Source organism: Tachyglossus aculeatus, chromosome 21, assembly GCF_015852505.1.
Source record: "Tachyglossus aculeatus isolate mTacAcu1 chromosome 21, mTacAcu1.pri, whole genome shotgun sequence".
Taxonomy (NCBI): domain Eukaryota; kingdom Metazoa; phylum Chordata; class Mammalia; order Monotremata; family Tachyglossidae; genus Tachyglossus; species Tachyglossus aculeatus.
The window spans coordinates 52,817,173-52,843,941 of NC_052086.1; the positions used below are offsets into that span (position 1 = coordinate 52,817,173).

The window sequence follows — 26,769 nt, forward strand, 5'->3', positions numbered from 1 at the left end:
GTGAAAGGATTCAGTGCCTTCCCTTGTCTATAAAGATTCCTCATGATCACCTACTTGTTCCCATGTTCAGATCAACACAGCAAGGTCAACGTTAAGGCAGAGCTATTTGCAGAAAACTTCCCTTGCTTTCCAGCTGACATTCCTAGAGACAGAAGTGTATCAATAAGAAACCCCAACCACTGAGGAAGACCAATCAATCAGCCCTCTATAACCCAGTAAGAGTCTTTCTCCCCTCTGACAGAGCAAACACAAGAATGAAGAAATATTGTTTAATTTTACTGAACGATAGCAGGATCACCACTCCCCTTTCAGCTTTGTGGTTTCATGCTTGTGGTTGGAGTTTGTGCAACGGTGGGGGGGACATCAGGATCTACAAGGAGGTCGGAAGTGTCTGCTTAATTACAGTCAATTGCAGACCTTTTCGCTCCCCTCCTCAACCACAGTGCATGTGGTAGACAGGATCGAGTGGGCCCTCAAAGCCACAACAATTTCAATCCCCCGAAGCACCGAAGTTGGTGAAGTGAGAAGAACAGGAGGACGGAGCCTCGATCTGGAACCTTGGGGCTGGCCGGGGATTCTGGAGTCAGTGTTTTTCCAGGGCTTTGGTGAGAAGTTCATTGAGACGTCCCACCATCGGTCTTGGGTCGTCGTTGAGTCCTGCAGCTATCATGGCATTCTCGTATATCTGTGAGATGAGGAAGGAAAGGCCAAATTATTGATAGCAGCAATGCATCATTGTTAGAAAATTCCCTCCAAGTGAAATCATCCCACCTCCTGATCTTGGGTGAGGAAAGCGCTTCATTGAGAGGTGATGATATAAGTATGGCAAGCTTTTTTTTTTTTTTTTTTTAGGGATCAGCCATTCTACAGAAGAGGACACGAATCTCAGAAAGGGAGCAACATCTTGTTCAGACTCAGGCAGAGTATATATTCAATAATGTGTTTCTCCCCACAACACTAGCTATCACTGATAAACACTATAGCCACATGCAACTATCACTATGGATAACTTCTCCACTTGGCTAAAAGCAGGGAGGTAAAATAACTCTGCACAAAGCGACTTCAATTCACATTGGTTCCTAGACCCCCACACCCCCTCCTTTCCCATTTCAGGTTTCCCTGGGTCTCTCTCTGGATGAGGTGGACCACAGGGGTAAAAGACTCACAACAGCTTTGGAAAAATCACTAAAGACTCAGGAGCGTTCTGGGACTTCAGATCCATCAAGTCTGCACCCCTCTCGCCCTCATTCTCCCTCGAAAATAAGGTTGGGCTGGGTCCAAGAATTTTAACGCATCCTGAAAATGGAAAATTCCCCTCTAAGGTAGTCTTCCAACTTGTACCAATGCCTTGGATTCAGAGTGAGGAGCATGACACATCTCCCTGCATCCAATAGTCCTTAAAGAGAAATCCATGTCTCCAGTGCCGTAGAGGAGGTTATACCTTCAGGCAGTCTTTTGGAGGATGCATAACCTTAAGGGTCTTTTTATGCTTCCTTTCTGCCTAGGTACAGAAAATGCTGGCTTGGGAGGAGTTTGCCATTTCTTCCCCAGATGAGACGCATCAACACTCACCTGATCAATCACCATCTGGGCCAGATCAGGTTGGTTGTTCCTCAGTTGATCGAGTTTCTTGATCAGAGCATGCCTACAAGATAAGATGGTAATGATGAGAAGTTTTTAACCTAAGCTAAACCCTCTAAGTCATTACGGGCAATGCACAGAATCTAACGTTATTCAGATTCTACTGTGCTCTTAAGGTCATTTTCTTTTCCTCTTGCACCTAATTGTCAAATCTTTTTGGTGATTTGCTTGGACAAACCTTCGTTTTTTCCTTTCCTATCCAATCTGCTGGTTATGATGCAGATGCCCCATCTAGGTTTGACTGGGAAAGTTGACGCTGTGCGACTTTCTGTGACTTTGTCCTCAGTATTTTAGGATTTTTTTCAACCTGTCATACACATCAGCTCCAGAAATTATCTGCTGAGATATCCCTTGGACAGTAGCCTGTAAATTCCTGGCCCAAGCAGGGCCTGGCACCACTGCCCATAGTGAGGCCCAAAGAGTGGCTCTCATTCTCCCTTCCGGGAATTCCACTCGGAGTTTTGACTGAAGCGTCTTGGACAGACCGTGGACCTCCTCCAAATTCAGGGGGAAATGCCCCCCCGCCTTTTTTATTGGTGGGGCGGCTGTATTTGTCAAGTGCTTTACAATGTGCCAGACACTATACCGAGCACTGAGGTAGGTACAAACTAATCAGGCTGGACACAGTCCAAGTCCCACCTGGGACTCACAGCCTTAATTCCCATTTTATGAGGTAACTGAAGCACAGAGAACTTAAGTGACTTGTCCAAGGTGGCACGGCAGACAGAGCCGGAATTTGAACCTAGGTCCTTCGGACTCCCAAGCATGTCCTCCATCCACTAGGCCCTGCTGCTCCTGTAAGTTTTACCCAGTGTTGATCTCCAGCGTGGGCTGCAGGATCTGGGCCCGCTCCTCATTGGTCTTGGCCAGCTGCTGCATGCGCAGGAAGTGCCGAGCGGCGCCCATCTCCAGGACCGTGATCATGGCTGGGTGGGTGTCCAACCGTGTTGTCACCTTCAGAGGAATGCAGGGAAAACACCTCAGGCCACTACGGTTTTTAGCATGGGAAATGAACAGTGTGTTGCAGGGGTGGGGGGGTTGGTAAACAACCCGAGAGAGGGAAAGTGAGATGGGCTGGCTGATCTGGGCAATTGCTTATCTGGGTTTTGCCCAATTCTCTTTCGGTACTTTTCCAGAAACCATCCACAAAGGGCAGGAGAAATCCAGGGACTGAACAGGAAGCGTAACAGCTTACTGTCGCCCATAAACACCCCCACTGCCGATCCCTAAGTGGAAGAAGGGCATGAACATAAACTCCCCAACTCGATTCTTCTGGGAATGATCATCCACCCGACACAATCCGATCCTGCTACCTGTTCTTAATTTAGGTCCAAACGTTCATAATTGCTTTGTCAGGGCACACACACACCTCAGTAGACATCAGAATAATTTAGCCAACAAAAATATCACTCAAAAAATACTCTTTGCCTCTGCCCACTGGAACCATTTCTGGCTTATCTTTGTTTTTTTACTGCTGCCTGGCACCTGAATGATTGACTGTCCCCGTGGGGTGGCTGATGAGCATGTTTAAGCCCAATTGACTCCATCTAGATTCCTCAATATGGGGGCCTGGGTCATTCAAGTTGCAGGCCTAAGCAAGATGTTTCCAGCTCTGGGGATGAGAGGGGTGGCCTCAAACAAGAAATGGGGATGATGCGGGGAGGAGCGAGTGCCAACTTTTCAGCTTGGGCACGCCTCCTGGAACAGCTGAAGGGGTGTGATGGACTCAAAAGCCCACCAGCCTAAGGCATGAGAAGCACTTTTTAAAAATTTTCCAGACTTTCCAGAGCCAGAGGCTGACCTGGGAAGCCAAGAGGGACCATGCCAATTTTGTAATGGCTTGGCCCAGAGCTGGGAACATGAGAGGGCTTAAGAAAACTTTGACTATGAATGATAATAATAATTAAAAACAAATGATAGTAATATTTGTTGAGCACTTACTATATGCCGGGCACTGTTCTAAGTGCAAGGGTAGACAGGAGCTAATCGGGTTGGACACAGTCCCTGTCTCGTGGGGCTCAGTCTTAATCCCCATTGTACAGATGAGGGAACTGTGGCACAGAGAAGTTGTCAAGTTACCCAAGGTCACACAGCAGACAAGCGGCAGAGCCGGAATTGGAACCCAGGTCCTTCTGCCTCTCTGCAAGGAAATACACGTGGCTTCCGTGACCCAGCCCCAGACATCAACAGAAACCTCACCTTAATGTTGGTGACCCGAGATCCCAGAGCATTTCTCATCCAGGCCATCAGGTCCTCTGCCTCCTTCTCTGACAGGCGCTCGGTAGCTGCGAGGAACGACAGCATGGGGTTATTTTACCTCATCAACTGGCTTTCTAATTTTTTTTTACTCCTTTTTAAAAAAAAAAAATAAACCCACTTTTGACAGGGGTAGCCACTACTAAAATAGATGACAAGTGCCCTACCTGTAGAATCACTCTCAAACTTGTCCTCCTTGTAGTGATCAACAACAATATCCGTCTCTACGGAGATCAGCTTCTTCTTGTCAAATTCTCGCAGGTGCAACAGTGTTAGCTCATCAAATTGTTCATAACAGAAGAGCACCTACGAGGAATCACAGAGTTGATATGGACCCTAATCTGTAGCGTACATCAGGTCACGAACAGTTGTGCCAGTTACTGTGGGAGAACCAAACGGGTCTGATGCTCTTTAACCATTCACCTTTCCCTCCCAACCAAGTATGCAGCAAGGCATGGTAACAGACACATGGTGTTTATAGGAGATACAGTCTCATTCATTCGAGCCTGGATCGAACTTCCCTTTAGTGTTGCGGAGGGATGAAAAGGAATCATCATCATCATCATCAATCGTATTTATTGAGCGCTTACTATGTGCAGAGCACTGTACTAAGCGCTTGGGAAGTCCAAGTTGGCAACATATAGAGACAGTCCCTACCCAACTCTGGGCTCACAGTCTAAAAGGGGGAGACAGAGAACAAAACCAAACATACTAACAAAATAAAATAAATAGGATAGATATGTACAAGTAAAATAAATAGAGTAATAAATATGTACAACCATATATACATATATACAGGTGCTGTGGGGAAGGGAAGGAGGTAAGACGGGGGGGATGGAGAGGGGGACGAGGGGGAGAGGAAGGAAGGGGCTCAGTCTGGGAAAACACAGGAAAGGAAACGAAACACGTAGTCGGCAGGATTCGAACCTGCACGGGGAAACCCCAATGGAATTCTAGTCCATCGCTTTAACCACTCGGCCACGACTACAACTTAGTCTCTTAGAATCACTTAGTCTCTCTGATGTTTGCTAGTCTTTCCCAGCCTCCTCCTAGCTGCATTTCCTGCCTTTTTGATGAGAAGGCCGCAGGACGTTTCTTTGGGTCAGTACTGTGGTGAGTTCTCAGCCCAATCAGTTCACCTACCTCCATGTGTTTCTGCTTCATGGCCTCAAAGTACGGAGAGTGCTCAGCCAGGTGACGGTTGGGCGCACACAGGTAATAGATGTTCCTGGTGCCAGCCTGCATGCGGCCAGCGTATTCTGCAAGGCTGGTCAGCTGTCCTGCAGGCAGAGCCGACGACTCGTAACGCAATAGTTTAGCAATATCTTCCTGGAGTCAAGGGAAAGAAGAGGACAGTTCAACACCAACAGGGTGCCCTCATCCCCCTCTAGACTCTAAGCTCCCCGTGGGCAGGAAACATGTGCCCCAACTCTGTTGTACAGTAGTCTCCCATGCACTTTGCACAGTGCTTGGCACGCAGCAAGCGCCCAATGAATACCATTGAAGAGCACCTCACAGATGCTCTCCTGAAGCCACACGGCTACAGAAGGACATCACTAAGTAGGACTGGTCCCAACTCATCTCTGGCTTTGAGAACAAGACCGACTCTGTTGTCCCCACAAGAATCCAATGGGTCAGGGAGAATCGGAGGGTGAAGTGGGATTCAAGTTGCAGAATATCGTTGGGGGGACGAGTTTCTCTAGAGTGTAAGCTTGCTAGGGGTGAGGAACGTGTCTGCCAATTCTGTTGTATGGCACTCACCCAGGCACTTAGCACAGTGCTCGGTACTAATATCGTTGACAGACTGATTGAAGTTGCAGAGGGCAAAGGTGTGTCCCAAGGAGACCCTGACTCCAGGGGCTGTTGGGCCTCAGAGGAAAGTACTTCTGGGGGCTGGGATGGGGCTCAAACCCAAAGGAAATCTGTTGATTTTTCTACCTTCCCTCTCCCTTCCACACTACTCCTAATGATAGTAATACTTACGGCAATTAAGAGCGTACTATGTGCTAAGCACCAGGAGTTATCCCATCTCAAAGCTTTTGTGTCCAAACTTTGATGTATGCTCATTTTTCAGGACTGTGTGGAGTTATCTCCACTGCACACATACAATTCTCTGAATAAACCCACACCAACGTAAAAGGGCCTTTTGTCGGGTGTTTAAAATATACTCATATTTTAGAATGAATCACCTTTTATAGTGACCACAGGTGAGAAAATACCATCCACTGGAGGTAAACCAGTGTGAGGGGACAGGATGTAGGAGGTGGAGCTTTTTAGGAAAAAGAAGAAAAGTTAAGGAGCAGAGAGGGGGAAAAAGATGGGAGGCAAGCAGGCCAAAGAAACAGGAGAGAAAAGAAAGGGTGGGGAAAAAGGAAAGCTGTGGAGTAGAGAAGCAAGAGGGCAGAATCAAGGTGGCCTAGTGGAAAGAGCCTGTACAGGCCTGGGAGCCAGAGGACCTGGGTTCTAATACCAGCTCTGCCAACTGCCTGCTGTGTGACCTTGGATAAGTCACTTAACTTCTCTGTGTCGCAGTTCTCCTGTTTGCCTTCCTACTTAGTTTGTGAGCCCCATGTGGGACAGGCGAGTGTGTCCAACCTAATCCACTTGTATCTACCCCACTGCTTAGAACAGTGACACACAGTAAGCGCTTAACAAATACCATAAGGGGGGGAAAAAAAGAGAGAAAGAAACAGGAAAAAAAAAAAAAAGGACAAGATGGGCAAAGGGTACCTTTGTCCCCTTCAGCCACACTGTCTCTGCAGTCACTTGGGCAGCAGAGTCCAGGGTGCCACCCAGGTAGACAGGTCCCAAAGAGAGCTCAATACCTGCTTCTTAATACCCGAGGACAATCCCCCAGGCTGCGTGGACAGAAGAGTGGGTGGCCACAGTGAGGTGGGCCTACAACTAGTTCCCCCTGGGCTCGGAGTCTGGAAGACAGACACTATTAATGTCCAGGTAAGCTACACTAGTTTATGTATTCATCTCCTTTGGAGGATGAAAATTCTCAAAAACAACCAAGGTTACCAGGTCAAAAATCCAGGTTTCTGGAGATTTCTTCTGAATTAGAGTTTTCTCTAACCCATTTCCTACCATCAGTGATAGTCACTAAGTAAGGGCCTGAGGACAGAACACCCTACTAAAGGCCTGGGAGTGTTCCTAAGTAGCTAGACAAACATTCTCTACCTAAAAGAGTATACAGTTTAATGGGGGCTACTGACATAAATGATTTACAGACAGTGGAACAGAGACTTAAGGTAAAGCAGGAAGGAGAACAAATATGGGATGAAATAGCAGATTTAAGGACCCGAATCAACGGCTCTACTTCAGCCTAGTTCTCAGGATCATCACAGATTAAGGCGTTAACGCCTTAAACGCTCTAGGCCTATACCTAAGCAGTGTGGCCAATTGCAAAGAACACGGGCTTGGGAGTCTGAGGACCTGGGTTCTAATCCCGGCTCTGCTACTAAGTCTGGTGTGTGACCTTGGGCAAGTCACTTCACTTCTCTAGGCCTCAGTTACCTCATCTGCAAAACGGGGATGAAGACTGTGAGCCCCATGTAGGACAGGGACTGTGCCCTACCTGATTATCTTGTATCTACCCCAGCACTTATTACAATGCCTAGTACATGGTAAGCCCTTAACGAATACCACAATTATATCATACCTTGACCTCCTGTTCGGCTATGGTCACGATCCCTTCCCTCATGAACAGCCCATAATCTTCAAAGAACTTGGCGTACTTTTCAGGGTCTTTTTTGCTCTGGTCCACAAAAAACTTGATGAGCCTCTGCTGCAAAACATCCCGGAGTTTCCTATGGAATATGATAAAAAAAAAAATTAACTAAAGGCTGTAGGTTATTCAAATCAATCTTTTTCTAGCTGTTCGAGCATCTCAGATTCCCACTGTTCTTGTGTGTTTCTTGAGGGTGTGACGGGGAGAAAGTGGGAGAGCTGGGCATGCAGAGAATGCAATGCTTTAAGAGAGCAGATTCAGGGCAGCTGAAACACACCCCTGGAGATTACTCGCTAGAGACTGTATTTGAAGCCCGCCTCCCAGACATGAGCCAAGAAGATCCTTTGGTAAATCAATAATCGTATGTATTGAGTGCTTACTGTGTGCAGAGCACTGTACTAAGCGCTTGTAAATGGTATGTTCTCGTGATTTATCTGTCTTCAGAGGGGCCAGGGTCAGAGTAAAAGACTGGATTCCTGGGTTGGGCCTTCACCCACGGTAGCAGCATGGCCTGGTGTAAACAGCATGGGCCTAGAAATCATCAGAGGACCTGAGTTCTAATCCTCGTTCTGCCACTTGTCTGCTGTGTGACCTTGGTAAGTCACTTTTCTGTGCCTCAGGTAGCTCACCTGTAAAATGGGAATTAAGACTGTGAGCCCTCTGTGGGACAGGGACTGTGTCCAAACCGATTCTCTTGTATTTATCCCAGAGCGTAGAACAGTGCCTGGCACAGAGTAAGCATTTACATACCATTAAAAAAAAAAGAGTTTTGTGTACTGGCTACTTAAATGTTAAACTAATTGCAAGCAAATGGGTGTACCATCTTTAGAAATAATTTTTCAAACCAAGGGAATAATCGCTTTTTTGTACCAGGGCAGCAATAACACAGAATAGTCAAGACACAATCCCTGACTTCCATGATTTTCCAGCCTGGTGGAGACGGGCACATGACGATTTACATATAGGAGGATGTGGACAACTAAGTGCTTAATTAGTTGAGTATATATGTTAACAAGTGTGGGAAGCTATGGGAGAGCTAAAGGGCTTAACTGTGGAGGGAGCACAAAAGTGCTGAGAAGGTAGATTGGGACATAAAGGCAACTAGGGAGAAGAAAAATGAATCAGAGAAGGCAAATGGAGAAGAAAGGGGGAAAGCAAAGGGGTCAGAGGCAAGGGAGACAAGGAAATGGTTACAATGAGTAGGAGCGCTTGAGAGAAATGGAGAAGATGAACCATCATCACCAATCGTATTTATTGAGCGCTTACTGTGTGCAAAGCACTGTACTAAGCGCTTGGGAAGTACAAGTTGGCAACATATAGAGACAGTCCCTACCCAACAGTGGGCTCACAGTCTAAAAGACTGTTAAACCAGTTAAAGAGTGAGCAAGAAAGCGAGAGCTGAGGAGTGCCTTACAGGCAAAGATTAGAGTTGTTGCTTCACACCGACAAGGGTAACCGTTGAACTTTCAGAGATTTCTGAGGAGAGGGACTATGTGGGCAGAGTGATGTTTTAGAAAAATGATCCAGGCAGTCCAGTAAAGGGTGGAGAGGAGTGGCGAGAGGCTGGAGGCTTCCATGACCCACTCAATCCCTCCCGCCCTTCTTCTGGGGTCTGGACTCACCTGATGAGGGTGCTCTCTTGGAGCAGCTCCCGGCTGAGGTTCAGGGGAATGTCCTCGCTGTCCACCACCCCTTTGGGGCAAAACAGTAAAGCAAATGCATTAGTGGATATGCCATTAAAAATATATATAGTTATAACATATAATACACACTTCAAGAGGCATTTTTCATCAAACCCCTTCATCAATTTTGGGGAGTCCCTGCTGTGTGCAGAGCTCTGTACTGTGCACATGGATGAGATGTGGAAAAAGGCATGCCTTTACTCAGGGGGCTTACCACCTACTAGGAAAGGCAAACCTACACGAACTAAAATAATAGTTAAGAGGGTAACAGTAGTCATAGCTAATACAAATAAAGGCCATAAGGCAGGTACATCAGAATTATTTTCCCTGACAATAACAAGGATTTTATGCCTGTATCTGAATGGGTTTCTGAGGTACCTCAATACTATCTCTTCCAAGTAGTATTTAATGCATATATTTTACTGTTTACTTTGGCTGTTGAATTTAAAGTGTTTTCATTGTGGTTTGAAATGTCCTGCCAGAACCTTAAGTTCAGTATGTCCAAAACTGAACTCTTTGTCTAAATTCCACAATTTCCTCGAGTCTTCCCTGTCTGTCAATCCCCCACATTCAAGCTGACACTAAATCCTGCCCCCTTTTCCTCCACAGGATCCACCCCTTCCTCTCTGTCCAAGCAGCCACCGTACTGGTTCGAGGACTTTTCGTGTTCCGGCATGACCGCTGCACCTGCCAATTCACCGGTCTCCTCACCTCCAGTCCATATTGCACTTGGCTGGCTGGATCATTTTTCTAAAATGTCTGCTCTACACACAGGTCTCCTCTCCTCAAACACCTTCAATGGTTCAGTGGTTACCATTCCACTTCAAGCAGAATGTCCTGACCTGTGCCTTTAAGGCACACTATCAGCTCTCTCCCTCCTAGTTATCTTCCCGCCTCTCCCACTGTACCCCAACTTGCACTCTTCTTTCCTCTTAAGCTAACGCGCTTCCCTGTCTGTTATTCTCCTCCCCCGCCTCCAACCTCTTGCTCACAAACCTCCCTTGGCCTTGACCTCCCACCCTCCCACCCCATCAAATCCACCAGACCACAGCTCTCCCCACCTCCCGGTCTTCAAAGCCCCTTGGAAATCACATCTCCTCCAGATAGCCTTCCAATTAATTTTTCTTTCCCTAGGCGCCATCTCACCTGCAAATGACACTTCAGCACCAACTCAGCATTCGAGTTCTCACAACTACTCTGGCTGGTACAACTGTGTGCGTTTTTCCAAAAAGTGGGTATGTAAAGCAATGTGTTTGGAAGTGCTACAAATAGTTCATTCGTTCAATTGTATTTCAATAGTTATTGAATGAATGAACTACTCGTAGCACTTCCAAACACACTGCTTTACATACCCACTTTTTTGAAAAATGCACACCCTTCTGCACTGCTCCTCCTCCTCATATGTACATTTTTTCAGCATCTCCCCAGCTAGAATGTAAGTTCCTTGTGGGCAAGGACCGTGTCTACTAACTACTGTGATCTCCCAAGAGCGTAGCACAGTGTTCCGCGTATGGGAAACAATAAAAACTACTGGTTAGTTGATTCACTCATTTCTAAAACATAAGGAGGGGTCTGACGGAAGAAGAAAGGGGAAGCAGCGTGGCTCAGTGGAAAGAGCACGGGCTTTGGAGTCAGAGGTCATGGGTTCGAATCCCAACTCTGCCACATGTCTGCTGGGTGACCTTGGGCAAGTCACTGAACTTCTCCTGGCCTCAGTTACCTCATCTGTAAAATAGGGATTAAGACTGTGAGCCCCACGTGGGACAATTTGATCACCATGTATCCCCCCCAGCGCTTAGAACAGTGCTCTGCACATAGTAAGCGCTTAACAAATGCCATCAAAAAAAAAAAAAAAAAGAAGCTCTTGGGAAGAGGACAGAAGAGTTCTCTCACAGACTACTCTTCACGTCTTTGGGGCTTTAGAAAGGACACGTCCCTGGGCCCACACTGTTATATGTACAAGTAAACTCGGGAACATGCTGGAGCAGTCACCACACCCTCACACCCGCTGCTGTTTCAAAAGAACACCTGGTAAATCTCCAACTAACCCCAGTGAATCCTTGCACCCCGTCGGAAGCCACTGCTGAAGGACACCCGAATCGAAAGGCCATCAAAGTGAAAGCACCAGTAGTTAGTAAACATATATTGCCGACTTGTACTTCCCAAGCGCTTAGTACAGTGCTCTGCACACAGTAAGCGCTCAATAAATACGATTGATGATGACGTAGGTAGGTGCAGCATCAAATGGCTACTCTGCAATGCTCAAGGATCATTCTGAAGCTAGTAGCCGAGCGAGTCACTCCCTCTTAAACTCGTCATGGGCCGGGAATGTGTCTGCTGCTTGTTGTACTGTACTCTCCCAAGCACTCGGGACAGTGGCTTAATGAATAGAGTACAAGCCTGGGAATCAGGAGGACCCGGGTTCTAATCCCTGCCCCTCCACTTGCCCACCGTATGACCTTGAACAAGTCCCTTCACTTCTCAGTGGCTCAGTTACTTCAACTGTAAAATGTGGGATGGCGACTGTGTCCAACTTGATTATCCTGAATCTACCCCAGCGCTTGTAACAGCGCCTGGCACCGAGTAAGCACTCAATAAAACCACTGATTGGCTGACTTTTATCTCTAAAATAATCCTCAAACAGATTTCTTACCGGAAAGGAAGTCAATGAGGGAACAGTTCAGAAAACGATTTCAATACAGGCTTGTGGCTTTCCACATGAGGAAGCCACATTGGTAGGAAAAGCACCGAGGACATTTGAGGAAGAAAGATAAAAGGCCGAGCCGCCATACCTCGGAGGAAACGCAGCCACTTGGGCAGGATGTCTGAGGCTTTGGTTTGGATCAGAACTTTGCGGCTGTAGAGAGCAACGCTGGAACCCAGCTCCCGGCTGACATCAAACATGGATGGCTTCTGAACAGGAGACGGGGGAGAGGGTAAGTTCATTAATTAATTAATTAATTCATTCATTCAATCAATCATATTTATTGAGACTGTGAGCCCACTGTTGGGTAGGGACTGTCTCTATATGTTGCCAATTTCTACTTCCCAAGCGCTTAGTACAGTGCTCTGCACATAGTAAGCGCTCAATAAAGACCATTGATGATGATTGAGCGCTTACTGTGAGCAGAGCACTGTACTAAGCGCTTGGGAAGTCCAAGTCGGCAACATATAGAGACGGTCCCTACCCAACAGCGGGCTCACAGTCTAGAAGGGGGCGACAGTCAACAAAACAAAACATATTAACAAAATAAAATAAATAGAATAAATATGTACAAATAAAATTAATAAATCGAGTCATAAATATGTACAAACATATATACAGGTGCTGTGGGGAGGAGAAGGAGGTAAGGCGGGGGGATGGGGAGGGAATCCAGAGGAAATGGCACCTACTGTGTTTTTACTCAAGAAGTGTGGCTAGAAAACATCGTGTATTAGACTGGTAAAATTCCTGGCCAACATTAATGCCTCATAGGCTTCCAACTTGAAAAACTATCCCACTTTTTCCTGGGAGAAAGCTCCAAGTGAATGAAATGCATCAGGCCAGTTCTGTGCATACCTGTTCCCCCGGGGGCCCAACTTAAACCAGATTCTTTATCTCCCACCAGCCGGCTTAATGATTACAAGCCCGTCCACATTTGCATTCCTATTAATACAATTAGAGCACCTGGGGGATTTCCATCAGCACTCAAAATCCATCCCAAACCACTTCCAGGGACACTTTTATCTGAACCGGCAAAATTTACATCCAACGGAAATGCTGGTCTCTAACTGTGATGCATGAAGATGACACAATTTGGGCAGACAAGGCAGGCAGCACTGCCACTGAGAAGAAATGTTTTTAATAAAGGGGCATTTCCCTTCAGTTCATCTTCTGAAACACCGTATTCTTGATGACCACCGGGAGACTCCCACCCACCCGAAGCAGAGTGGCCTCGGGGAAAGAGCACAGGCTTGGGAGTCAGAGGACCTGGGTTCTAATCTGGACTGAGTCACTTAATTTCTCTGTGCCTCGGTTACCTTACCTGTAAAATGGGGATGAAGACTGTGAGCCCCATGTGGGACAGGGACTGTGTCCAACCTGATTAACTTGTACCTACCCCAGCTCTTAGAACAGTGTTTACCACAGAGTAAGCGCTTAACAAATACCATGATAAACCATCAGATGTGTCTCTGAATGGACTTATTCTTGCGCACCCACCCACCCAGTCAAGAAATTGGAAAGTCTCACAGTTTCTGGCACGTAGAAGATACTTCGTATGTTCAGAGGGGCATCGGTCTTGTAGTGGAGGGTATAACGAGGTTTATCGTAGGCCTGAGCTATGTAACGGTAGAACTCCTCATGCTGCCATTCACCGATATCCTTGGAGTCCATCATCCAGATTGCCTGAAAATGGGAAAAGTGGAATCAACGCTACCTGCACACCGCTCCTTCCCAACTGCTGAAGAATAAACCCCGACAGACGCTAGGCAAAGTTCTTCTCTGGCTAATCAATAACTGCTTCTTCAAGCTATGGCCAGGAGAGTTGGGCCCTGGATAAGAGGCATTATAGCCACTGTAGGCACTCAAGCAGCTTCCGATACAGAGGAAGTGGGTCCCAAATGCATGATCCTCTAGACTGTAAGCTCCTTCTGGGCAGGGAACGTGTTTACCAACTCTGTCTAGTGTTCTCTCCCAAGTGCTTAGCACACAGTCAGCGCTCAGTAAATATGACTGATGATAATTCTAGTACAGCTATTCGGGTACCTGAGGTTGAGTCTTCCTTCATTCCTTCCCAGAAATCATAAAAAATGCCAAGGGAGGAATAACCCGGGGGGATTTTGGCTGGCTTTCTCCGGTTGTCCAAAGGACACATCTAATTTTCCGGACCTTCATATTGCAAAGGATTAAATTTACGGAGAAGAGGGGTGGATTAGTTCACCAAACGAAGAAAACACACACCAACGCAAGATGGGGTCAACCTGACCAGAAATGAGGTCAGAAGGAAGAGGTCATGGGGTCAAGAGGAAATAAATTAAGCACTATTCAACATGATCCTGAAATGCTAGGGCAGGGAAACTGCATATAAAAACTGTGAGACAGTTGGTGCTCGACAGAGTTCTGTTCTTTTCACCAACACTGTTGTCTAATTCTGAGGACAACGAAAGAGTGAAGTGGGGAACTTAGAGAGGTTCAGAGGGAAGCCAAAGAGAATAACAGGAAATGAGACCTGCCATCAACAGCTGTAGCGATGTTCTTATCCTTCTCTGTCCTTCTACTTCCCCTATGAGCTTGTGAGACCTTTAGGGGTAGGACAACATCTCTTACTTTTTTTGTACTCTCTCTAGGGCTTGCCACAGTGTCCTGTATACAGCAGGTACTTTATAAATAGCACTGATACACTCAGACCGGAGGTAAAGGTAAAGGAACTGGGATTGTTCCAGCTGGAAAAAAAGCAATTTTTTGTTGGTTTTTGTTTTGTTCTTAGCAAAAATAATGTTCAACTATTCACCTCCACCATGGACAAAAAACAAACTACAGCAAGAAGGATTTAGGTTAGAAGGAAGAATTTCTTGACAATGAGGAGAAACAGTGTTAGATTTTAAGGTCCTTGAGCTTTACAGCTTTGTGGTTCAACATTCACAGCGTAATACGACCTGTGACAATTTGTACCATAAATATCTCTTTCTCCTTTTCAAAAATCACCTCTCAATTTCCAGGGGAATATACCCTATTGCTAAACATCTGACAGAGGGGCTCCCTTTTCCGGGTTCCAATCAGCTTCCTAGCACTGTGGCTCAGTGGAAAGAGCCCGGGTTTGGGAGTCAGAGGTCATGGGTTCTAATCCCAGCTCCGCCACTTGTCAGCTGTGTGACTTTGAGCAACTTACTTCACTTCTCTGGGCCTCAGTGACCTCATCTGTAAAATGGAGATGAAGTCTGTGAGCCCCACGTGGGACAACCTGATCACCTTGTATCCCCCCCAGCACTTAGAACAGTGCTTTGCACATAGTAAGCGCTTAACAAATACCATCATCATCATCACTTCTTCTTACCTGTAAAGTATTGATGCGTTTCCCATTCAGGTACAGGGGGAAGCTGACAAAATTACTGTATTTTGTCACAACCTCTGGAGCAACAGAGAAACATTGAATCAATATTTACACCAATAAAATGCCACTGGGGAGAAAGAGGGTTTGGAGAGCTGCTCAATACTCTGTTTGACCTTCCTCTGAATACTTGCTGTTCTCAGGAAGCAGTACGGCCTAGTAGAAAGAGCTTGGGAGTCAAAAGAACCTGGGTTCTAATCCTGGCTCTGCCACTTGCTGGCTTGGCTGTGTGACCACAGACAAGTCACAACTTCTCTGTGCCTCAGTTTCCTCATCTGTAAAATGAGGATTCAATACCTGTTCTCTCTCCTCTTTAGACAGTGAGCCCCATGTGAGGCAGGGACTGTCCAACCTGATTATCTTCTTTCTGCCCAGGGCTTAGTATGGTGCTTGGCACGGACTAAGTGCTTAACAAATACCACTATTATTAGTAGTAGTAGTAGCAGTAGCAATAGTAGTAGTATAGGCTCAGGCCTTACCGTGCTGTAAATGGTGTAAGCCTTACAGATCCAAGGAAGGACAAATGGATCCAAAATGCTCTTTTAGTTCAAGACAGCAAAGCCACTGCTCCAGAGATCCAGACCATTGTCTTGGCTCCCCTTGCCCTGTGCTGCCTTATGTGGGTGGAGAGATGCGTGATATAATGGAGGTGGGGGAGAGGGGAAGAAGTGGGAGGACATTGGCCTGGAACTCATACTACTACTACTGCGGTATTTGTTAAGCACTTACTAGGTGGCAAACACTGAACAAGGCACTGGGATAGATACAAGATAATCAGGTCCCATGTAGGGCTCACAGTCTTACGTAGGAGGGAGAACAAGGTATTGAATTTGCGTTCTGCAGATGAGGGAACTGAGGCACGAAGATCACCCAGCAGGTATGTGGTGGAGCCGGGATTACGACCCAGGTCCTCTGACTCCCAAGCCTCTTTCCGCCGGGCCACGTTGCTTCCCGCAGGAGTTGAGGAAGAAACCATACAGGACCTGGTAAAAGGAGAGGCCGTCGATCTATAACCAGAGAGCGGGCTACTTCTAGCATACAAGCTGGGGACGCGCCCCGCAACGTATTTAATCAATACTTTTTGTGTTTATTAGATGCTGGATTTCTAGTTTGCAAGCAAACGTACAGCACTATGACACAACCCCACCAATCAGCTGAATTCCTTAGGGGCTCCAAAATTTCCTCTGGCTCGGCCCACGCTTTTCCTCACAGTCTGGCTCACTCCCACTCCTTCCTTAGAGAACATAAATTTCTGCTGGAGGGGACTACATTGGTGAGTTCCTCCACAAACCCAGATTTCTATAAGAAACGTATCAAAAAGTATGTGTTGCCAATTTGTACTTCCCAAGCGCTTGGTACAGTGCTCTGCACACAGTAAGCGCTCAATAAATACGATTGATGATGAAAAAGTAACCGACCAGAGAGGCAGGGTTTGTGCCATTGCTCTCAACGTTCCTTCCCCAGTTTGCTCTAGGCCTAACCCTAAACCAGTTTAAGGTCTGAGTGTATTAAGCCCCCTTCTTCTATTAGATACCAAAACTCATACGTCACCATCACCAAGTTTCAGAGGGTAAGTCGGATGGGTAAACTACCAGTATCTCATGTCTGGGTGTTGAAAAGGAACTGCTACAGACACACAACTTCTCTGTTCCTGTTACCTCACTGGAGAAAATGGGGATTAAGACTGTGAGCCCCATGCGTACTAAACCCCAGAGTTTAGTACAGTGCCTGGCACATAACGAGCATTTAATAAACACCGTTAAAAAACCCCAAACTACCAGGGGCCCGGGTTCTAAGTTGCCACCCGCTCCGTCAGTACCAAGTTTTCCCCCTGCACTTCTCACGCAGCTGTGGGGACTGCAGCTGGATGCTCCCGGAGCTAGCGTGGGGGATGCTGCTGGCGATGGGAGAGGAGGAGAGGGGAATCCTCATCTGGGGGAAACCACATCACACACTGCCTCGACGGTGGGGTTTGGAAACCCTAAAGTTGTAGGGGAAGCCTGACTCGGGTCTTGGCCGGGCCAGGAGCCAAAGGCAGAATTCTTCCTGGGTGAACAATGAATGAGTCGCTAGTGACCAGCACTCTGCACTTGCATTAGCTCCCCCTTTTCACCCCCCTCTTAACCCCACGGCACTTACGTACATAGCCGTAATTCATTTATAGTAATGTCTGTCGTCCCCTCAATCGATAAATAAATACAACTGAGCTCTATGTGCACAGCACTGCATTAAGTGCTTGGGAGAGTACAATATAACAGAATTAGCAGTCATGTTCCCTGCCCAAAACGAGCCTTGTTTTTTTTTTAAATGCCATTTATTATGCCCTTACTTTATATGCCAGGCTCTGTACTAAGTGCTGGGGTAGATACAAGCCAATGAGGTTTGACACAGTCCCCGTCCCACAAGGGGCTCACAGTCTTAATCCCCATTTTATGGATGGCGTAATGGCAGCACAGAGAAGTGAACTGACTTGCCCTAGGTCATGCAGCGGTCAAGTGGAGGCAGGATTAGAACCCAGGTCCTTCTGACTCTCAGGCCCGCGCTCTACCCACTAGGCCACGCTTGCTGTTCACACCAGGGAACACACCAACTAACTCTGTTATATAATATTCTCTACACAAACACTTAGTACAGTGCTCAACACACAGTAGTAAGGGCTCGATAAATATGGCTGATTGATAATGTGATGCATCGGAAAATTATCTGCTCAGCAGTCCAGAGTGGGGGGAACACCGAGATGAGGGTGCAAGAGTGAGAGTGGGAGTCGGTGTTTATTTGAAAAGCGGAAGCCTCTAGGGATGCCCAGATCACTCTTTAGGAAGTTGTCCCGTGACCAAGTCCACGTCCCGAGGCGGGAGGTGAGGGAGGGGGTGTCTCTAAATGAGGAAATACAGGACAGCAAGCGAAGTAAGTGGCTTTGGGGGCAATTCACCTCGGACTCGGTCTTCACTAGCAAACTCTTTGCAGTCCGATTTGAGATGGATGATTATTTTCGTCCCGGTTCGTACTCCAGAAGCTTCGGCGATCTCAAACACCCCTGACCTGCCAAAGAGAAAAAAGAACCCATCCATCACTATATCCAAATCCCACTTAAGATGCTCATTTGGCACTTCTTTGGAGGAAGTTCAAAATTAAAAAGACCCAACTGGGGCGATGCTTAGTGTCACCGTGTCCCAAAGCATGGCTTTAAAAGGAAGCAGCTGCTGCCCTGGAAACAGATCTGTCCCCTTTCCTTAAGGGTTGCTGGGAACAAAGCAGACCAGTAAACACCTGCCATGGAAAGGTTCCCAGGATGTTCCCTTCCATACTCACACTGGAGCCCAAGAACAGGCTTTAACCTACTGCTGGAAGAAGTATTGGGCTATAAATCCCAGTAAATCCCAGGAATCCCAAAATAGAAACAGACATTGAAAGGCAAGGTAAGAATTTTACATCAAATACTTTTGGAACCAGGGCTGCAACTTTCATGGGTGGAAAGGCAGGGCTGGTGAATAAATACTAAGCAGCCCAGCAAACTAATCAAGAAAGGGCTATTGCAAAAAGCCTCTGGTAGTATCAATGGAAACGCCGAATTCTGGGCAAGGCAGGTATAATTCTGCCTGGGAGCTGGTTGTGGGAGCCAGTTTCACGTATGTAGCGATCGGCCAGGCTCCTGAGAAACAGGAATCCTTTTTCGGAAAAACTGCAGGAATCCCCCCACTTTTTTTTCTTGAACGAAGTGTTCCCACAGCACTCGTGACCAGGTTAAAAAGGCATGGTATACGTCTTAGGCACAGCTCATTAAAATGAGTTGGCTTTTGTCCTTGCCGCTACTGGGGGTGACTATTTTCTTTACTGTGATCATGTACTGTTTGAGGAATTTGTAAGAGTTCACACTGTATTTTCCCCAAAATGGATTCCTACTTATCAGCAATCTGATTTAAGTGGGTGAATGAAGAGTAAATTGTAGTTCTCTATTTCCTGGTTCCCACCCACAGGGATAGACCTGTTGACACCTATTTTTCTAGCACTCGGGAATTCTAAGCAACGAGGTACTGATCTCTTCTTTCACGCTTCTGCCAGGCTTCCTGACTTCTTTACTTATATAGGGAGCTTCTGGCAATCTCCTCCTTCCTAGGGAACATGACTCTAAGGGGCAAGCCTGTGTGAAAAACCGTAAGTATGTAGCACCAAAGCCCAGGTATTTCTTTCATGAACCTGAACTGCAAACAGAAAATTGGAGGCAATGGCCATTTACTTAGCTATAAATCCCCAGACACATTACCCTATCCCTGCAATTGATAAGTTTCTACTGTTATTGATAGGGTTGTGTTAACACTAATATAATAATTATGGCATTTCTTAAGCACCTACTACATGGCAAGCACTGTACTATGCTCTACAACAGGAACAAGCTAATCAGGTGGGACAGAGTCCCTGTCCCACATGGGACTCACAGTCTAAAATAGAAGGGAGCGTTTAACTCATCATCATCATCATCAATCGTATTTATTGAGCGCTTACTGTGTGCAGAGCACTGTACTAAGCGCTTGGGAAGTCCCCCTTTTAGACTGTAAGCCCACTGTTGGGTAGGGACTGTCTCTATATGTGGCCAATTTGTACTTCCCAAGCGCTTAGGACAGTGCTCTGCACATAGTAAGTGCTCAATAAATACGATTGATGATGATGATGATACAAGTTGGCAACATACAGAGATGGTCCCTCCCTACCCAACAGTGGGCTCACAGTCTAAAAGGGGGAGACAGAGAACAAAACCAAACATACTAACAAAATAAATAGAATAGATATGTACAAGAAAAATAAATAAATAAATAGAGTAATGACTATGTACAAACATATATACATATATACAGGTGCTGTGGGGAAGGGAAGGAGGTAAGATGGGGGGATGGAGGGAAACTCCTATTTTACAGATCAAGAAACTGACACACAGAGCAGCTGCCTAACGCCTCAAAGCCGGCCAGTGGCAGCCAGGCTTAGAACCTATGTACTCTGATTCCCAAGTCTGGGTTCTTTCCACTAGGCTCCGTTGTGGTTTCTGATAGGGAGAAAATATATTTTAAGAAGTCAAAGGCTAAATGAAATTTGCAAATCCCACTTAAGTGTTTAGCTTCCGGTGCAGTAGACCCCCATGGGAAATAGCAAAGGAATAGGAAGCCACAAAGTCTAAGGAGATGAGCAACTTTAAATTTCCTATTAATTTGCCGCATTTGATATCCGCCCCACCCTCAGTCTCACAGCACTTATGTATGGATCTATAATAGACAGACTTCTATCTATTATATATTATAAATTACTTATTTATATTCATGTCCGTCTCCCTCTCTAGACTGTACACTCGTGGACAGGGAACCTGTCTACCAAGGCAAAAGTGCTACATTTCTATTCCCTGTCAGGCTTAGACATCTACACTGAGACATCTAAAACAGAAATACTCATCCTTCCCCCTAAACTCAGTCCTCCTCCTACTCAGCCCCATCTCGGACAACAGCACCAGAAGCCCGTTATTTCTCAACACTGCCCTTCAACTCTGAAATTCAACCTGCTGGCCCTTCCAATGCAACATTGCTACCTCTCCACCCTGATGCAAGTTCTCATCATTTCTCGCTGCTAGACTATTTTACCAGCCTCTTTGCTGGCCTCCCCACTCCAGCTCTCCCCCTTCCCATCTACACTACCCGCTCTCTGCAAAGGTCACCTTCTTGAGACCTCACCCGGCCCACATCTCTCCTCTCCTCAAAACCCTGCACTGGTTTCCTGGCATTCGCACAAACAAAAACTCCTCATAATCGGCTTCAAGACACGGCTCCACCAGCTCGGCCCATCCTAACTTCTGTCCTCTTTTTTGCCCCCCATTTCCCAGCTCGCTCCCCTTTTTCCTCTTAAGATGATTTCTGAACTGTCCCCGGCCCTCGATTCTTAGGTTTCTGTCCCCACTGGCTTGGAGCCTCCCCACCCTCTCCAGATCTGACTGATCATAGCTCTTCCAAACAATTCACTCTAATAATAATAATAATCGTATTTGTTAAGCGCTTACCATGTGCAAAGCACTGTTCTAAGCGCTGGGGAGGTTACAAGGTGATCAGGTTGTCCCGGGGGAGCTCACAGTTTTAATCCCCATTTTACAGATGAGGTAAACGAGGCACAGAGAAGTGAAGTGACTTGCCCAAAGTCACACAGCCGACAGCTGGCAGAGCCGGGATTTGAACCCATGACCTCCGACTCCAAAGCCCGCGCTCTTTCCACTGAGCCACGCTGCTTCTCATTTACCGAGTGCTTACTGTATGCACAGCACTGTACTAAGCACTTGGGAGAATACAATATAACAGTAAAACAAGAGTTAATGATAATAATAAAAAATATAGTACTTGTTTAGCACTTACAATGTGTCACGCACTGTTCTAAGCGCTGAGGGAGACAGAAGATAATCAGGTTAGACACGGTCCCTGTTCCACATGGGGCTCAGAGTCTTAATTCCCATTTTACAGATGAGGTAACAGGCACAGAGAAGTGAAGGGGCTGGCCCAAGGTCACACAGCAGACAGATAGTGGAGCCAGGATTAGAACTCATGTCCTCTTACTCCCAAGTCTGTGCTTTTGCCATGAGGTCATGCTGCTTCTCATCACACATTCCCTGCCCACAACAAGCTTTACTTCCCACAGTCAAGTTCCACCAACTCCAGCATGCTTTCCCTGATTACAGTAACACCCAGCACTCTTAAGTCACACACACCCATCTATCATTTCTAGCACTAGACACTCACACTAGACCCTCTAGACTGTAAGCCTGTTGTGGGCAGGAAATGTGCCTATTTATTATCATACTGTACTCTCCCAAGTGCTTAGTACAGTGCTCTGCACACAGTAAGCCCTCAATAAATATGACAATGAATAGACAGCTCATTATGGGAAGGGAAAATGTCTGCTGATTCTGCTGCACTGTTCTCTCCCAAGTGCTTAGTACAGTGCTCTGGACATGGTAAATGCTCAAGAAGCAGCTTGGCTCAGTGGAAAGACCCCAGGCTTTGGAATCAGAGGTCATGGGTTCAAATCCTGGCTTCGCCAATTGTCAGCTGTGTGACTTTGGGCAAGTCACTTCACTTCTCTGGGCCTCAGTTACCTCATCTGTAAAATGGTTGCCCCTCACGTGGGACAACCTGATCACCTTGTAACCTCCCCAGCGCTTAGAACGGTGCTTTGCACATAGTAAGCGCTTAATAAATGCCAGTATTATTATTATTAATACCACTGATGCTGAACTAATTTATCGCAAATCCTCAGCACTTTGAATGTACATTTGTTCAACTATACATCCGATTATTTATCTAGATTATACGTAACTATTTTCATATCCGTCTCCCCGTTAAAGTACCAGATCCTTGTGAGCAGGGAAAGTGTCCCTTCTTTGTTTTGCACTTCCCAAGATCTTAATGCACTGCACTAATTGGACAACTAATAACTCCTACTACGTTGGGTCAGTTAAGGGATTTAGAATGGGCTTGTCTTTCAGTGTGATGGGAGAAACAGGCAACCAAGAGGCTAATTATTTCTTAGACTAGAGAGACCAGGTAGGAGGGCCAATCAATCAATCGTATTTATTGAGCGCTTACTGTGTGCAGAGCACTGTACTAAGCGCTTGGGAAGTACAAGCTGGCAACCTATAGAGACAGTCCCTACCCAACAGTGGGCTCACAGTCTACAAGTGTGACTTTTATACTTTTAAAAGTCACGGGCCAGGACCGTGACTAATTCTCCCTCCAGCGTTTTTTCCCCAGCGCTTCGTACGGTGTCTCGCCCTCGACCGGTGCTCAATAATACATTGCCTGTTCCACCCAAACCACCCTGCTCACGCTCCCCACTGACTGTTTGCCTGCCAAACCATCCTAGGCCCCTTCCAGACGTTCCCCTAAAAGGGGTCTAAAATGGTTCGAAGCTTCACTGGTGATTGCTTTAAAAACCCAAATTTGCAATCGGTAATCTAATTCAATCCCTATTTTCATGTTTGAACATCTCATTTGCAATTGAGAATTCGATGCAGGAGCTGAGGTGGCAAAAAAAAAAAAAAATGCCCTCTCCTTCCTGAGGCGCATCTGTGTTCCATGATGGAAGCGGACACCAATCCGGCCCTGCTCCAGGCACTTACCCGTCTGAAAGCCACTGGTAGCCGGGGCTGTCGGGGACGGCTGACTGGGAGTAAACCTCCACCTTCTCCGCCACCATGAAGGCCGAGTAAAAGCCCACTCCAAACTGGCCAATGATCTTGCTGCTGGCCTCGGCCTGATTCTGCAACGCATCCAGAAATGCCTACGATGACAAAAATTGAGCCAGTCAATTGTATTTTAGACTGTGAGCCCACTGTTGGGTAGGGACTGTCTCTATAGGTTGCCAATTTGTACTTCCCAAGCGCTTAGTACAGTGCTCTGCACATAGTAAGCGCTCAATAAATACGATTGATGATGATGATGATTGAGCGCTTAATAATAATAATAATAATAGCATTTATTAAGCGCTTACTATGTGCAAAGCACTGTTCTAAGCGCTGGGGAGGTAACAAGGTGATCGCGACTCAGTGGATTCCACCAGACGGATAAAATCGCCCCGGACGAATATCTGTTGAGCGTCCACGGTATCCAGCGGGCCCCGGGCGACTTTACTGCATGAACAGCACTGTACTATGTGTGGGGGAAAGTACTATATCACAATAACACAGACCCATTCCCTGCCCCCAACGAACTTACAGTCTAGAGGGGGAGAATCAGCAAGGCGTAGTGGACAGAGCACGGGCTTGAGAGTCAGAAGGTTGCGGGTTCTAATCCCGGCTCTGCCCCCTGTCTGCTGTGACCTTGGGCAAGTCACTTCCGTTCTCTGGGCCTCAGATACCTCATCTGTAAAATGGGGACTGGGACAGTGAGCCCCACGTGGGACAGGGACTGTGTCCAACCTGATTAGCTTGTATCTACCCAGAGCTCAGAACACTGCCTGGCACACAGTAGGCGCTTAACAAATGCCACAATTACAATTATTATTACGGCTAATCATTAGGTCGGGGAACGTGCCCGCCAATTCTGTAGCACTGTATTCTCCCAGGCGCTTAGTACAGCGCTCTGCATATAGTAAGCACTTAAATACCACCATCATTATTATTGTTATTATTATAATAAACATATTACAGGTATGGAAGTGCTGTGAGGTTGGGAGTGGGGATGAATAACGGGAGTAAGTCAGGGTGATGCAGAAGGGAGTTGAAGAAAAGGAATAGAGGGTGTGGGTGGAACGTTTTTAACCCCCTCAAAGCCCAATGATTCTGGGATGACGGCTGTGTTTTCCTATCTTCCTGCCGAATATCAGCAATCCAAAGGAAACGAGTCCCCAGACTTGGGACACAAACTCGGCCAGTCTTGGGCCACACCACCAGCTGGTTAGGAGCCAATGCCCCTGACTTAGCTTCCCTTACATACAGCTCTTTTGAAGGGCAAATTGGCCCTCTTTAGTGATCATAAGCATGCTCTGCTAATCCTCAAATCCCAGCATAATGCCCTCTTAGGCAATGGGACCTAGGAAGCTTTTGTTAAAGGCGAGCTACACTTTGAAAGGATTAAGGGAAAAGTACAATACCAGGGGACACCCGGCTGCGGCTGTTGTCTATTGGAGGGTTGAGCAAATGCGAGAAGGGGAGCCTGGTTATTGCAAGAGAGTTTCGTGAAACAGAGAAGCAGAGTGGCACAGTGGCCTAGGAGGCACAAGAACTGGGTTCGAAACTCGGCTCCACCACCACTTGTCTGCTGTGGGACCTTGGGTAAGTCACTCAACCGCTCCGTGCCTCAGTTACCTCATCTGTAAAATGGGGATTAAGACTATGGGACAGGGACCGTGTCCAACCCGATTATCTTGTATCTACCCACACACGTTATGGGAGAACTGCCTCTACTGAAACCCTAACCAGCAATCAATCAGTTTTTTTTTAATGGTATTTGTTAAAACATTTACTACGTGTCAAGCACTGATATAAGCACGGGGGTAGATACAAGTTAATGGGGCCAGATACAGTCCTTGTCCCACTTGGGGCTCGCAATCTAAGTAGGAGGGAGAACAGGTCTCGAATTCGTTCATTCATTCATTCAATCACATTTATTGAGCGCTTACTGTGTGCAGAGCACTGTACTAAGCACTTGGGAAGTCCTAGTCGGCAACAACTAGAGACGGTCCCTACCCAACAGCGGGCTCACAGTCTAGAAGGGGGAGACAGACAACAAAAACCAAAACATATTAACAAAATAAAATAAACAGAATAAATATGTACAAATAAAATAAATAGAGTAGTAAATACGTGCAAACATATATACAGGTGCGGTGGGGAGGGGAAGGAGGTAAGGTGGGGGGGGATGGGGACCACAGTCTTCTAGACTGTGAGCCCACTGCTGGGTAGGGACCGTCTCCATATGCTGCCAACTTGCACTTCCCAAGCGCTCAGCACAGCGCTCCGCACACAGTAAGCGCTCAATAAATATGACTGAATGAATGACTGAGAGGAAGGAGGGGACTCAGTGTGGGAAGGCCTCCTGGAGGTGGTGAGCTCTCAGTAGGGCTCTGAAGGGAATATTATTGAGACATTCAGACATTCGGAGGCCTTCCCACACTGAGCCCCTTCCTTCCTCTCCCCCTCGTCCCCCTCTGCATCCCCCCACATCTTACCTCCTTCCCTTCCCCACAGCACATGTATATATGTGTGTACATATTTATTACTCTATTTATTTATTTTACTTGCACCTATCTATTCTATTTATTTTATTCTGTTAGTATGTTTGGTTTTGTTCTCTGTCTCCCTGCTCCAGACCGCGAGCCCACTGTTGGGCAGGGACCGTGTCTATATGTTGCCAGCTTGCACTTCCCAAGCGCTCAGTACAGTGCTCTGCACACAGTAAGCGCTCAATAAATACGATTGATTGATTGATTGACTGAATATGAGGCAGGAAGAAATGGCGGCCATAGGGCAGGCCGGTCCCCCCTCATCCCCCTCCCCCCCTCGAATCCCTATTTTGCAGTTGAGGAAACTGAGCCCAGAAGTTAAGTGACTTGCCCAAGGTCCCACAGCAGGAAAGCGGCAGAGCCGAGATCAGAATTCAGGTCTTCTGGCTCCCAGACCTGTGGTTTATCTGCTGGGCTTAGTGCTTACCGTATGCTGACTGCTTTACTTGGTGCTTGGGAAAGAATAAAACTGAATTATTAGACCTAAGCCCTGCCCACAAGGAGCTTACAGTCTTCAGGGGGAGACGGACATTAAAATAAATGAGAGATAAGGGGAAATAGTAGAGTATAAGGATATGTTCATAAGGGCTAGGGGGCTGCGCGGTGAGTACCGAAGTGCTTA

General features: G+C 46.7%; 1 protein-coding gene and 1 non-coding gene across 2 annotated transcripts in view; both read right to left on the reverse strand.

Moving 5' to 3' along the window:
- Nucleotides 1-255: 255 nt before the first annotated feature.
- Nucleotides 256-26,769, reverse strand: part of TRAP1 (TNF receptor associated protein 1) — a 79,764-nt gene continuing 53,250 nt past the window's right edge. Inside the window, exons 7-19 of the mRNA XM_038762783.1 lie at nt 23,545-23,705; nt 18,334-18,443; nt 15,348-15,421; nt 13,544-13,699; nt 12,105-12,225; nt 9,253-9,322; nt 7,562-7,709; nt 5,041-5,226; nt 4,065-4,203; nt 3,841-3,926; nt 2,450-2,595; nt 1,573-1,645; nt 256-685 (exon numbers count right to left, since the gene is read on the reverse strand). Coding sequence (XP_038618711.1) covers nt 584-685; nt 1,573-1,645; nt 2,450-2,595; nt 3,841-3,926; nt 4,065-4,203; nt 5,041-5,226; nt 7,562-7,709; nt 9,253-9,322; nt 12,105-12,225; nt 13,544-13,699; nt 15,348-15,421; nt 18,334-18,443; nt 23,545-23,705 — 1,572 coding nt within the window. The 3' untranslated portion in view covers nt 256-583. The remainder of the gene's footprint in view (nt 686-1,572; nt 1,646-2,449; nt 2,596-3,840; nt 3,927-4,064; nt 4,204-5,040; nt 5,227-7,561; nt 7,710-9,252; nt 9,323-12,104; nt 12,226-13,543; nt 13,700-15,347; nt 15,422-18,333; nt 18,444-23,544; nt 23,706-26,769) is intronic.
- On the reverse strand, nt 4,804-4,885 carry TRNAS-AGA. Its single transcript has one exon. It is a non-coding gene; the product is annotated as a tRNA-Ser (tRNA).